Raw genomic sequence first — 14,164 nt, 5'->3', positions numbered from 1 at the left:
AAATACAGAATATCTCTCCCATTTCTTTTCTAAGTAGTTCTGGTTGGTTCCACTCCTACAGATAACTCCCCCGGATCTCTTGCAGCAGAACAGCCATTTTGCTCTGTAGTATACATGATTATGTTAGTTTCCAACTGTCCTAATTACGACCAAATCGTCATTAATTTTTTTTTCAATTCATTATGTCAGCTGCATTTGTTGGGAGGCTGTTTCACATTTCCAGTACTCTGGGTGAAAGTCCTTTTAATCAGTAGTCCTATTAATTTTGATGCCATTTAATTATATGGTCACAGCATAAGTTAAATTATTTACAGCTATATTATCTCACAAATAAATACTTTATGTTTGGATCTCTTAACACACAAGGATAATTTAGCAAAGCCCAGCTCCCAATGCATGGCCTGCTGCCCATGATTTTCTGATGCATCCAAGCACAGTCAGTGGCAAAAATGTGCCCCATAATGTGTCCTCTTACTTTGTACTATAAATTCAGGTCCGGTTAAAGCACTCAAAAGCAACAAACTGATTCCTGATTAGGTAAGAACGGGATGGCTCAAAGCGAATGTTAAAATGTGTAGATGCAAGTCTGGTTATTGGTACAAAACTAATGAGGAATTAAGTAGGCTTAATGCCCTTTTGATATTCTACAATCCGTGAATTTTCAATACATTTCTCTCTGATCAGCCCACACTTCTTACCAGTCCCAGGAATCAGTTTCTAATTTTAGAGAAAAATCTTAAAAATTAAGTTGATTTGGGCCCAGATTTTCATAAAGTCATAGCATTAATCTTGAATCCAGAAACCTGTCTTCTATTTCCTACAAATCCTATCCTTTGCTGATAGGAGAACAGCTTTTGGGACTTGACTCTCAGGTGACTGAAACTCAAACCCAGGAGGATGATTTGACAGCAGTTCTAAGTTCACACAGACCCCATGTTTGCTGGAGTGAGGAACTTGCCCCCTGGAATGAAGACCCCACAATTTGGGCACTTTTTCCCTAAGGTGGGTTAGGTGACCTGGGAAAATTTCCAGACTCTGTGCACCCACCTCAGTAGCAAAAATTCCAGGCCCTTCAATCTAAATGAATCTCTATAACAACTCTTCACAGGCTTCTAGCAAAGAAGAAAAATGTCTCTTAAAATTTATTTAATTATCTCTTCAATTCTTTTAAAACCGTTATGTTCCAGATGATCTATGAAAAGTAATATGGTCACAGACTTCATTTTGAGTTGATGGTGTAATCTCTTGGCCTTTCCAATGAATCAGGGCAGCTTGTTTGATGACTAAAAGGCTCTTTGGAAATGGAGATAACTGCCTCTGTGTATCATTGTGAAGTATTTGAGCTGTCAACTACCCAAGCACATTGCACTGAGTACCAGAAAATCTGAAGGTGCTCTGGCAACCATCTGCCATAACTCTGAGAGGAGAATATTGGAGTACCCAAAGTTAGCTCAGGTCATGAATAAGCTGTACAGCAATTGACTTGAGGACAGAGTCTCTGCCAGGTCAAATATTAGCCTTGTTGCAGGAAAAGATAACACAGGCTGCCCATCACTAGCAGTCCATTTTGCTAAACCCATAAGAACAAATTTCGTCACCAAAATCTCCTGAGTCATTCAAAAAGTTGGGTGAATGCTATAATTAGCGGACTGTAGCTCTATGGAGAAGATTGAGTCAAATGTTATCTGTTTTTGTGTATAATAAGGGTTTTTTTTCCCAACCATGAGTTGTAAGTCTTTAGAGCACACTTTCCCAAAAGACAGTAGAAGTAAAGTCTGAATATTTTTAAGGCAGATCAGATTTGATCTTATTAAATGGCAGAACATGCTTGAAGGACCAAATGGCCAATTCCTGCTCGTTGGCTTCTCTGTTCTTGGGCAGTGATCCATTTTCAAATTGCCATGCATCTTGCAAACTGCGAAGTTATAAATGTGAAATCTGTGCACTAATACTACAACGTTGTTTTAAAATTTGGCACATATACTATCCATGCACTTTTGGCGCTTGGATTGAATCCAAACCCAAACAATGTAACAAAGTTCTTCCTTTCTGTTGACCATAAGGATCTTACTTGAAGTATGCTTGGTCTATTTTGATTATATCTTACAAAATAAAATAGTCACAATTCAACATTTAGCATAAATTATCACTTCTAATCCATATATCTCACAACCATTTCTTTCCATCATTGGAAACAGTGTCCAAATCTTTGGAATCTCTGTGTCCACCTTCTTCAGTGTTATTTGTGTTTGTTTTCAGAAGTTGTAAATGATACAAAAAGCAAAAGTATTGTGAAGTGTAAGAAGGGGACTGATGGACTGCAAGAGGACTTAAACATGTCATTGAAATAGAAAGGTTGTGTGTCAGATGAAACTGATAGAAGTTAGTTGGAAGAATAATGAAAAGCAATAAAATTTAATGGGTAAAATTATTAAAGGCTACATAAGACAAAGACGTGCGTGCACAAATCGAGAGGCAGGATAAGTTGAAAAAGTGATTTAAAAAAAAATTTGCAAAGAATGCAAAGACGTTATGTTAAACCGTTTTGATACACTGCTTGTCCTCCCCTCAAGTATTGTCTAGTCTGTGCACTGCAATTTAGGAGTGAAGTGAAAGCTTTGTAGATGATGCAAGAATAGTTTTTGAATTGTTTTAGAATGGTACTAGGAATAAGAGGCTTTAGTTACGAGGACTGGAGGAGCTGGATGTTGTTCTACTCAGAGATTGTTGAAAAGCAGCATCAGAGGAGCAGGAAAGCTGACGTTTCGGGCCTAGACCCTTCTTCAGAAATGGGGGAGGGGAAGGGGGTTCTGAAATAAATAGGGAGAGATGGGAAGCGAATAGAAGATGGATAAAGGAGAAGATAGGTGGAGAGGATACAGACAGGTCAAACAGGCGGGGGTGGAGCCAGTAAAGGTGAGTGTAGGTGGGGAGTTAGGGAGGGGATAGGTCAGTCCAGGGAGGACGGACAGGTCAAGGGGGCGGGATGAGGCTAGTAGGTAGGAGATGGGGGCTTGAGGTGGGAGGAGGGGATAGGTGGGAGGAAGGACAGGTTAGGGAGGCGGGGACAAGCTGGGCTGGTTTTGGGAGGCTGTTGAGGGAGGGGAGATTTTGAAGCTTGTGAAGTCCACATTGATACCATTGGGCTGCAGGGTTCCCAAGCAAAATATGAGGTGCTGTTCCTACAACCTTCGGGTGGCATCGTTGTGGCACTGCAGGAGGCCCAGGATGGACATGTCGTCTAAGGAATGGGAGGGGGAGTTGAAATGGTTCGCAACTGGGAGGTGCACTGCATTATTGATTCTTTCCTGCGGGAGCCTGAAAGGACCATGCAGTTATTGAGGCCAGCACTTGTGGTACAACCTAGGTGACTGATTGTTCCTGCAGGTCTTTGTAAATGATGGAGTTCACTTCTACCAGAGCAAGTGGACATTTTTTCTTAATTTGTGTCTTAAAATGTTACTATCTTAATTTTTGCTTCAGCATTTTAAAACTGTGTCGAGTACAATAAAAATGCAGTTCATTTGCTGAGCTTGTTCTTACGACTGTGTCAAAACATTTGGATGCATTAATAATAGTTAGAAAACTATGAACAACATGTGCCTGAGCTATTGGGGTGCCCTCCCTTCAATGAGATTTCCTGCTATGTTTGCAAAGGTAGAGTTTTGATTATATAGTTGTGCTTGACTCTCTTTGCATAACACCTTACTAAAATGCTTATTTTCCCATTTTAGCTTAACACGCAGAGGAAGTATTGTGAAGTGTAAGAAGGGGACTGATGGACTGCAAGAGGACTTAAACATGTCATTGAAATAGAAAGGTTGTGTGTCAGATGAAACTGATAGAAGTTAGTTGGAAGAATAATGAAAAGCAATAAAATTTAATGAGTAAAATTATTAAAGGCTACATAAGACAAAGACGTGCGTGCACAAATCGAGAGGCAGGATAAGTTGAAAAAGTGATTTAAAAAAAAATTTGCAAAGAATGCAAAGACGTTATGTTAAACCTTTTTGATACACTGCTAGGCCTGATATTTTTCGCAGGCCATAGAGATGAAATTATATCATCACTTCCTCATCATAATTCAGAGCATAGAAGACCTAATGCACAGTGGGAAATGTAGCATCCAAAAGAACTGGGCATGCAGAATATTACTTCAATATCCAAACATCAAAAGGGAGCAAGTTGCTGCCAACAATATTATCATATGAACACTTAACACATTTGTACTAATTTCCACCCTTTGTAGCAGAAGTATGAATGATTTTGTTTTGAACAGGACTCATGGTGTTGGTGAGTGAGCCCAGCGCGGACCTCGTGGTGGCCTATAGCAGACGTGAGTGAGCCCTTACTTACTTTTCCAGAGCGAACACAGAACGTGGCATTGGATTTGGCTGCAGCTGTGTGGGTGGAGGCAATGTTGGTGAGATAGGCCCAGGGATGAAAGATGGCACCTGAGGATCAGTGACTTCGTCGGTTGGATCCCATGCTGGAGAAGGTGAAGCAATGGTGGAAGGGCATCATGGCGAGATCGAGGTGGGCCCAGCAGCGAGAGACGTGACTCTGGCATTGGTGAGTGCAGCTGCAAGATGTTGGCGGAGTAGAATCAACCCATGGTGATGGATGGTGCCTGAAGAGTGACGAGTTCAACGTTGATTGGGTCTAGTGTAGATAGCGGCGAGGTGGTGGAAGAAGGACAGCGTCACAGCTGTCATTGATGATGTGCTGGATCAGGACTGATGGACTCTCTTTGAGCTATATCTTCCTATTTTTTCTCTTAAACTGTTCAAAATGGGGATCCATGGGGATCATGGTGATGGTGGAAAAGCTTTTCATGTAGTTTACTGTTCTTCTCACAACAAAATTTACAGGACAATAAAATCATTCAGTAACTTGTGTCTTAATGATTCCATTAAGTATGACATAAATTTAACATTTGCAAGGTAGCATTTCCTTTACAACATGTAAATAAACACACAGAATCACTATGAAATAAGACAAAGCATGCGATCTTTGTCCTGCTCATACAGAAGTCTCACGATACCAGGTTACAGTCCAACAGGTTTATTTGAAATCACAAGCTTTCAGAGCACAGCCCCTTCATCAAATGAAGTGAGCTCACTGAACCTGACGAAGATGCTGTGCTCTGAAAGCTTGTAATTTCAAATAAACCTGTTGGACTATAACCTGGCATCATGTCACTTCTGACTTTGTCCACCCCAGTCCAGCACTGGTACCTCCACGTCATAGCTGCTCATACTGCACAACAGTGTTCCTTCATTCTCCAGTTCAGGTTCCAAAGAAGAGTCACATCGGCTTCAACATATTAAAACTGTTTCTCTCTCTGCAGATGTTTTGCTAGCACTTTGTTTTTTATATTAATGTTCCTTCATTACTGTATTGAGTGGAATCAGTCACATTCAGTGAAGGTCTGAATATTCATAGATTGTCAGAAATAGAGAACTTCAATTTAATATTCAAGGTGCAAGGAGAAAATTGGCACTTCAAGTCCATGAACTCAATGAACTACCACATTGCTAATATTATGTATGTGCATTTAATGTTGGATTAATTTACACACATTTTATAAGTTTCTAAATAGAGTTAAATATATTTTTGAAGAAGATGAATTTATAAATGATTAGATGACTAGAAGAGATTGGATGAAAATCAAAGCCCTTTAGCAGTCAGTGGCCCAGTGTGCTCAGAATAGTTATAGAAGTAATGCAGATAAAGTGCTGAACTTGGAAAGCTGCTTATGCCTGAGTTCTTTCTGGATGACAATTGGTGCTTTTGTATTTTTAGTGAGGTGAACTGCTTGTATCCAGTTCATACACAAACCTCATTAAGAGCCCAGATTTGATGCAGTGAATGGTATTTGTGCAGGTTTTGTTCTTTTCTACTTGCGCTATTTTGGAATGATAAAGAAGTCTGTGTTCTGAAATTAAGTCTTGAATATTCCTTCAGTGTTTACTGCACTTTTTTAATGAGACATTTTCCATGCTTCTAAAATATTTATTACTCTTTCTCTTAAGAATTTAAAATTTGTTTTTAAAGTGTCTCATTTACAGATAGAGATAAAAGTAGTCAGTGTTGTCATGTGTATACTACAAGCTTACAATTTATAAATTCCCACAAAAATAAATTGGGAATCAGTCATGTTAACTTCAGCACCATTCGCCATGAGGTAATTAGAAACTGGGGTTGGGGTACATTGTTTCTAACTCAGAATATTTGTTGAACCAAAATGTTCTTTCTTAAGATGTATTTATTCTTTGCAGAAATATGTCCTTGTGCTAGAACAGTAAAGTGTGGGTTTCAGTGATCTGGCTGAAACCAAGCTGGTTCCTTACAATGGAGGCATCTGGGAAAGAAAGAACACATTTTATAAAATAACTGTTAGTCTGAGCTTTCTAATGGTAAGTGGAGGCTCCGGGCCAATCCAAGAATTAACCTTTGTTACAATTTATACTTGCTTAAATTGACCTCCTAGAAAAATTGTTCCATGTTTTATATATATTGCACAAGCAATCTCCCTGACTGTTCTAGAATACCTAACCTTTAAATGATACCCTTTAGATTTTGATCTACCAGGATTGGAAATGTTATTCTTTCTTCATTTACTAAATTTTGCCAGCCATAGAGCTTTTTTTCTTAATAAAGTGCTGCACATCCCCAAAACCACTTCCTTCCTGTGAATTGTAATGACCAGGATTGCTTGCCAAAGGAATAGCATGGAGCCTATGAAGGTTTAAATGATGTACACAAAATAAGTGATTATGCAGCAAACTCTTCTTTAACGTAATAGAGGCAGAATTCAACAGAGCTTGTTTAACCTGAGAAATATCGGTCATATATTTGTCTATTCTAATCAATGGCCCCACTCAAATAGATGGATGAGAAATTTCAGTCTTCTCCTAAAGGACAATATCCTCACAGATCATAGAATCCCTACAGTGTGGAAACAGGCCTTTTGGCCCAACAAGCCCACACCAACCCTCAAAGCATCCCAATCAGACTCATCCCCCTATAATCTATACATCCCTGAACACTGCAGGCAATTTAGCATGGCCAATCCACCCTAGCCTATACATCTTTGGTCTGTGGGAGGAAACCAGAGCACCCGGAGGAAACTCACGTAGACACAGGCTGAAAACCCGGAAGAGAAGGATACCCCAGGACAAAACAAATCTGCCAGTGTTAACATGGAGCCTCACCATCCATGGTCATTGCCTCCTCGCTACTGTAGAAGTGTTAGTGATGTGAAAATACAACAGCTGCTGGTAGATTCATGAAGACCAGGCCAAGTAGCTTTTTTCCCTCTCGTTTAATCTCTCATCACCTACTGCTAATCCAATCTAGCATATGTGTTCTTTAGAACTTGACCAACATGGTCAGTTTTGATGATGGATGTTGAAGTCCCCTATCCAGAGTACATTCTGTGCCCCTTCTACCATCAGTACACTTTCCAGCTGTTGATCAACATAGAGTTAAACTAATTATTAGCTGGCGGGAGTTTTGGGGGAGTGGTGTGTGGTGTAATGGTGGTGATCAGCAGGATGCTTCCTTAATCACATTTAACCCCATGCCATGCAACTTCATGGGTCTAGTGTCCATCAGTGCAGAGCTTGAGGGGCGACCTTGTAGAGGTTTATAAAATCATGAGGAGCATAGATAACTTGAATAGCAAAGGTCTTTCTGCAGGGTCGGGCAGTTCAAAACCAGAGGGCATATTCTTAAGGTAAGAGGTGAAAGATTTAAAAGGGACCTGAGAAGTGACTTTTTCAACGCACAGGGAGGTTCAAATGTGGAATGAACTGCCAAAGGAAGTGATGGATGCTGGTACAGTTACAACATTTAAAAGATATTTGAACAGGCACATAAATAGGAAAGGTTTAGAGGGATATGGACTGAATGTAAGCAAGTAGGACTAGTTTAGTTTGGGAAACTTGGTCAGCATGGATGAGTTGCACTGTAGGGTCTGTTTCTGTGCTATATGACTCTATGACACAATGTTAAGGACTGTCAGGGCAAGTCCTTTTGACTATATACCACTGTATTGCCACTCAGCTGGATCTGTCAAGTGGGACAAGACATACCCAGGCATAATGATCGTGCTGTCCAGGACATAGATTCTCAAAGTCATAACTTACACAGACAATGTCAGGTTGTTGCTTAACATATCTATGGGTAAACTCCCTACTTTAGGCACAAATCCCCAGATCTCACAAAAGAGGATATTGCAAATTGAACAGTGCCACATTTCTCACTGTCATTTCCAATGTCTGGGTCAATGCCATGTGGTCTGTCCGGTTCAATTCCTTTCATTAGTGTTTATCATGAGTAGACACAACTGAATAGCTTGCTAGGTTATTTGAGAGGGCAGTTATGAGCCATGAGAGTCTGGATTCACATGAAGGCCAGATCAAGTCAGGACAGAAGATTTCCTTCCCTTAATATATTTCTGTTAGTGAAATGAATGGGATTTTAAAATTAGTATAGCACATGGTATGTTAGCCCTTATTAAGATGGGATGGCGTAGAAGGAAGGAAGTCGAAATGTAATTCTTTGAGGCCTTGCTGAGCCAAGTACAGCTTGCTAAAGTAGATTGTTGTCTTTGGGGGAGTCCAACAAAGGTGCTTATATTCCAATCCTACCAAGAAAGAGGCCAGTCTTCGTTCTGTCCCTGCCCAAATCAACATGACTGAAGTCAGGACTGAAAATGGGGAATTGAATGTAACTCATGACAATTGAGTGGCTTTATATTTCTCTCATTCTTTAATAAACTCCTTGCAAAGAATGGCTTTGTGCTAAACTATCAGATATAACATCACATTCACATGACAATAGAGAGAAATGAAGTCATATGAACTAAACTGATTTATCAATTAATCACAGAGTTCAGGAGCTCTGAAGTCCATTTTTAATATTTCTTTCACTATTATATGTGTACCGTACCTTTAAGAGAGCTCACCTCTAAGGTGCTGCTGAATGTTGTGACACTGCCTGGCTGTTTGCCTGCTTCATGTTTGCAAGCTGCACAATCTCAAATCAATTGTTCTGCTGTAATGTCTGTTTCACAACTTGCATTTTACTGTCTGAAGTAAACCAACCCATAGAAATAATCAATCTCTGATGAGTGATTGATTTTTAGACCATAATCATTAATGTGACATTGTGAACCGTTGTAAAAACATCATGAGGCTTATCATGCTGAAACAATCTCCAAGCAAGTTAATCTGCAAATGAAACACATGACTAAATGTACTGAATCATGCTATACTGTAGCATGATAACCCTTAATATCTTTGTTGCTTTGTTGAAAACGTAACATACTGGTAAGCAGACAAATGTCAGTTGAGAGGCCAGTTTTACTCACATGAGAAATGGAAGTGATTGGGTTTGTTCAGGATCAGTAGCAAACTTGGATGGTGAAAGGCACATTGTCAGGATGTCCACAAAATTCTATAGTTTATATTGGGACTCAGTGGACCTCCTAACAGAACTTATAACGTTTAAACTGTGTTTAGAGCTATGGTTTCTAGATTTAGATGTGTCCACCTTGATAGAGTTAGAACAATCCAGAGTGTAGAATCAAAAGCTTCAAAATGAGCTGGAAATTCTGATGGAACAAAACAGTAAATGCCAAAAAGACTTGAACCATTCAATAGTTTGAAGAGTCTCACCTGTGAATTATTATTAATGTCACCTGTCAGAAATCTACAAGGTTTAGAAGGTCTGAAATCCAGACATCACATTCTTTCTACCTGAGAGAGTGTTTGTGGTAACGACAATAACACAAACCTAATGGAGACAACATTTTGCAAATGACATCATTTCACAGTGGTGCAAAATGGTTCTCAGAGGACTAACAAAATGAATTAAAATTTTTATCAGTAAAACATCATCTTTATCATTACAAAATTAGCAGTGCGTGTTTTACATTTGCTGATGGATAAACATGTTGATGTATCATTAGTCAGTAAGATAAATATTTATCAGGAGTGTTGGCAGTTGCAAAGGACAATGACTCTAATGTCAACCATTGATTTGTGTTTTTCAGCTGATAGACCACCTGCTCCTGTTAATGTCACTGTCAGTCACCTGAAGGCCAACTCTGCCACTGTGTCCTGGGATATTCCTGAAGGAGACATTATCATTGGTTATGCCATTTCACAATTGGTAATGCTTTACAAAATCATTTCAATTCTTAGCTGTGGTTATGAAATCTCAGCCGACTGTTGTTTGATGCAGCTTTGTTCAGCAACTGTCAGTTTTCATTGTAATCAATATCAGAATAATTGAATTCACTCTCAGAAGTTAACAAATGTCATGTTCCAGAAGTTGAGTAGACTTCTAATGGTGGAACGTTTGCAGCTAAGTACCCAAGGATTTGGAATGGTTAGTGGACAAGGACAATGTTCTATCTCCCATAAAAAGTAGTATTACAACAGCTCTTATTTTAGACCACTTTTACTGTTATAAAAATTCTATCATTTTCTCCCAGTAGTGAGGGTTCAAAGTTTTCTTGGATACCTTTATAAACACAACAGCCTTCTACACACTGTGTAATTTTTTGGGATCATTTCACCATTTCTCTAAAAAGGAAAGTTGTCTTCACCTACCCCTATTAAGGTATCTTCGTCCAGCCCCTTTCCCCTTCCCTGTGCTCTCTCTCCTTCCCCAGTATCTGTTTTGTCCCCTGGGCTCCCTCCTCCCTTAGGATTCCTACCACCACCCCCATCCCAGTTCTCCTCCCCTTCTCCTGGCCTTGTTCCCTTTCCTTGGCCACACTGCCATACTTCCCTCCTTTTCCCCCGCTCCTCTCCTATGTCCCCACTCCCCAGCTCCATTCATAATGAAAAAAATCAGATTCTATATTTGATTTATGCAAGTGATTGTTTGTTTGTTTCCATTGAATTTAAAACTTAAAGGTTATTTTAACTATGAACACAATATGGAGATTGAAGTGGGCAGCAAACTGCTTAGCCCCCTTGAGCATGAGGCAAAAAAGAGATTTTAATTCCTGCACCTTGTTTGCTTACTTTGGCTCTGCCAAAAACCACTGGGAATGACATCATTGCTGCTGGATAGGGGCCCAGATTGCTGGAGTGGGCTTTGTTGAGCTGCTGCGAGATAGCACAGATGGTCCCAACAAAGTAGATACAGGATGGATCAAAGCCCAGAAGGTAAGGCCCAAAGTGTCAGAAACAAGCTCTCTTTGGCTCATGTATGGACCTGGATCCGCAGCCTTACCAGAAAAGATATATCACATCAAAAGATATATTAACAGCACAGAATCTTCAAATTACTCCAGTTTAAATTAGACTGCCTGTCCCTCTAGAGTGGGTGGCCTTCCTGTTAATGGAATTAGATTTTTAAATTTAAATGGCTATAAAATCAGCGTAAACCTCTGTCACCACGGGGTTTTAAAATTACCTTTTAAATATCTCCTTATCATCTGACCTCCAGCTAACATCATTCCACCACACTGTAGGTGATAGCAGCTGTATAGAGCATCACGGCACAGCACTTAAGTTCTTCAGCGTGATATCACAGCTTCGTACCAATTCTGATTCAGCTTCCTGCTGTTGCTGGTTTCTAATGAACTCCTTGCAATGCAGTACCAAGATGATCATGGTGAATCTTATCTATTTTGTTTTAGTTTTGTAGATGTGTGTCGTTTATTCATTTATTTCCACTAATTGTTGTTACATTAGTTTGGATTGTTAGCTCAAATATAGATCACTTTAAGTAGTGGGGTGAGAATTTTATCTGAAGTTGGTATTAATATGATCTGATGTTTGTTTGTTAAGATGAGCTAGCTCTGTCCTTTCTGTCATTTTTCAGTATGCATTATAATAACTGTAATCACCGTTGTTATAAATGCTTTAATGGGGCATTTGGGAGAGAGGGAAAGGCATAAGTTGTTTAGCTTTGCAGGCAATCTTGAAAACTGAACTTGTCACCAGTGCAATTTTTTATTCAACATTATCCCGTTTTTAATGACTGGAGACTTATTATTGAATTAAAAAGCCAACCTTGCAATCTAGCATTCTTTGGATCATTTTATTAATTTGAATCTCTTTCATATTCAACAGTTAACCCAGATGCCTCACTTTTCCATGGCTGTTGATTAGAAATCTAAGCATTAAAAACAACGCCCTATCTTGGTTGGAAAATAGATGCAGTAAAACCTGTTCCAGCAGTAACTCAGACATTGCACTAACTAGAAAATTTCACTTGCATTCTTAATCATCATCATTAATAATTCTGGATCAGTCATACACTCCAAAACAAAGGCCAAATCCATCCAATGTCTTGAATGCCTCCAGAAGGTAGTAGTCACATCTGTCAAAAAGAACGCGTTCAAATATGAGAAGCAGATGGAATTATCACAGGCACTCAAGGAATATCATTATTGAAAACAAAACAATGGGTTTCTAGGAAACATTCATATGGTGTTACAGCTCAAACAGCCCCACATAAGTCTCCTCCAACCTCACCTGTCCTTTTTCTAGCCCCATTAACATGTCCTTCTGTTGATTTCTTCATGTGTCTGTCCAGCTTCCTGCTAAATGCAGCTACACAAGTTGCATCAACTATTCCTCATGGTACCAAGTTCCAGCACCCCATTATCATTCTTTTGTTGTGTTTTTGCCTGACCACTGTCGAAATTGACAGCCAGGTTAGCCAAGACAGAAAAGCAGCAGTGGGATGCTTTAGTTGGGTGTTTTGAAGAAGAGACCCATCAGGTGGAAGCTGGGAAGGTCGTTAGTCAGTGTAGTAAAAAGAAGAGAGGTCTGCAGTGGAGCCTTCCTTGTGGGGCAATCCTATTCTTTTTGGCTCACAGGAATATTGGGCACGGTACTCATATTATGGTGCTGGCAGCTCCCTCCTCCATTTTACTGCCAGATTTTCTCACCCTGGAAAAGATGCACCGCAGCAACGAATTTTAAATTGAGGTGCCAATTACACAGAACAAGCCTGACTGAAATATGCTAAATGTTTTTTCTAAGAACACTAAGTGACACTAAGAAGTCATGATATTCAACAGTATGAGAAGGCATTGGGCTCATGTGTGGTGTACTGAGAATGCATTCCCCTTTATTTGAGTCTCTTAACCCTTCATTGGGGGTTAGGATCTTTGCATTTGCAAATAACAGGCCTGATGCTGGGAATATCAGTTTGCTGTGAGGCAACAGTTACCAAAGAGAAAAAAAACAGCCACAACAAAACAAAGTTCCTAAAAGGTATTTGCCTGAAAGAGGAACCAGAGCAGGAGGAGTGCTGTTCTTGAACTCACTTTAACAGAACATGGAAGACGGCCTTGTCAACTATCAATTTCTCCATCACCAACAATCTAACTCCACTTCTGACATGCATTTGTCCTTCCTCACTTGCCTGAGGGTTGTTGTTAACAGTATTAAATCATCAAACACACTGTGCTGGGCAGTCTGCCTCTAGTCATCTGTAGCTCTCCATCTTTGTGAAAATGAGGCCCGAGGACCAATATTGGTGGTGTTTCCATTGCCATTGCCTTGTCATTTGGGCACAGCCATTGTACTCTGCATCCCTCTCATGCAATCCAAATTGATTCTCCTGAATGTGTAGGTCCTCCTTTCTTTCCTCTCTCATTTCTTAAATAATGAAGGTTAGAAACAGATTGATTTGAAATTAATTTGCAGATTCAACACTTTTGCTTGGACTTCAATTGAGTTTTGAGGTCTCTCAATGAATTATAAATAAAACTCTTTCCTTGTAGAAGAGGTAATGATCAGGACACTATTTGGCAGATCTTGCAATGGAACTGCAATTGTTTTCATGAACTATACATTGACAAGGCGACCGCATGGGCAGTTTATGAAGTATGAGCTGAACTTTAATCAGAATCATGTATTTATCATCAACTCATTTTTCAATTTACTGTTTGATGCAGAGGAAAGATGGTCAGATGCAAAGATCTATCCGTGAAGTGAATACAACAAATCGAGCCTGTGTGCTGTGGGATTTGGAGGAAGACACGGAATATGTGATTCAAGTTCAGTCAGTTGGTCTGAATGGGGAAAGTCGGGCAAGCAAGCGCGTCCAATTCAGAACTCTAAAGGAAACTGATTGGGTTCCTTCAAATAGCTCAAACAAAGGTGAGTTAATTAATTGATTA

At 39.7% G+C, this 14,164-nt stretch overlaps 1 protein-coding gene across 1 annotated transcript in view; it reads left to right on the top strand.

The window, feature by feature from the left end:
• Positions 1-14,164, top strand: part of LOC109922011 (fibronectin type III domain-containing protein 4-like) — a 231,350-nt gene that overhangs the window by 72,758 nt on the left and 144,428 nt on the right. The window contains exons 2-3 of the mRNA XM_048597173.1: positions 10,064-10,182; positions 13,940-14,144. Coding sequence (XP_048453130.1) covers positions 10,064-10,182; positions 13,940-14,144 — 324 coding nt within the window. The remainder of the gene's footprint in view (positions 1-10,063; positions 10,183-13,939; positions 14,145-14,164) is intronic.

The sequence above is a fragment of the Rhincodon typus genome, chromosome 5 (genome assembly GCF_021869965.1).
Source record: "Rhincodon typus isolate 14 chromosome 5, sRhiTyp1.1, whole genome shotgun sequence".
Taxonomy (NCBI): Eukaryota; Metazoa; Chordata; class Chondrichthyes; order Orectolobiformes; family Rhincodontidae; genus Rhincodon; species Rhincodon typus.
The sequence above is the reverse complement of the archived record's forward strand: the minus strand, read 5'-3'. Positions and strand labels throughout refer to the sequence as shown.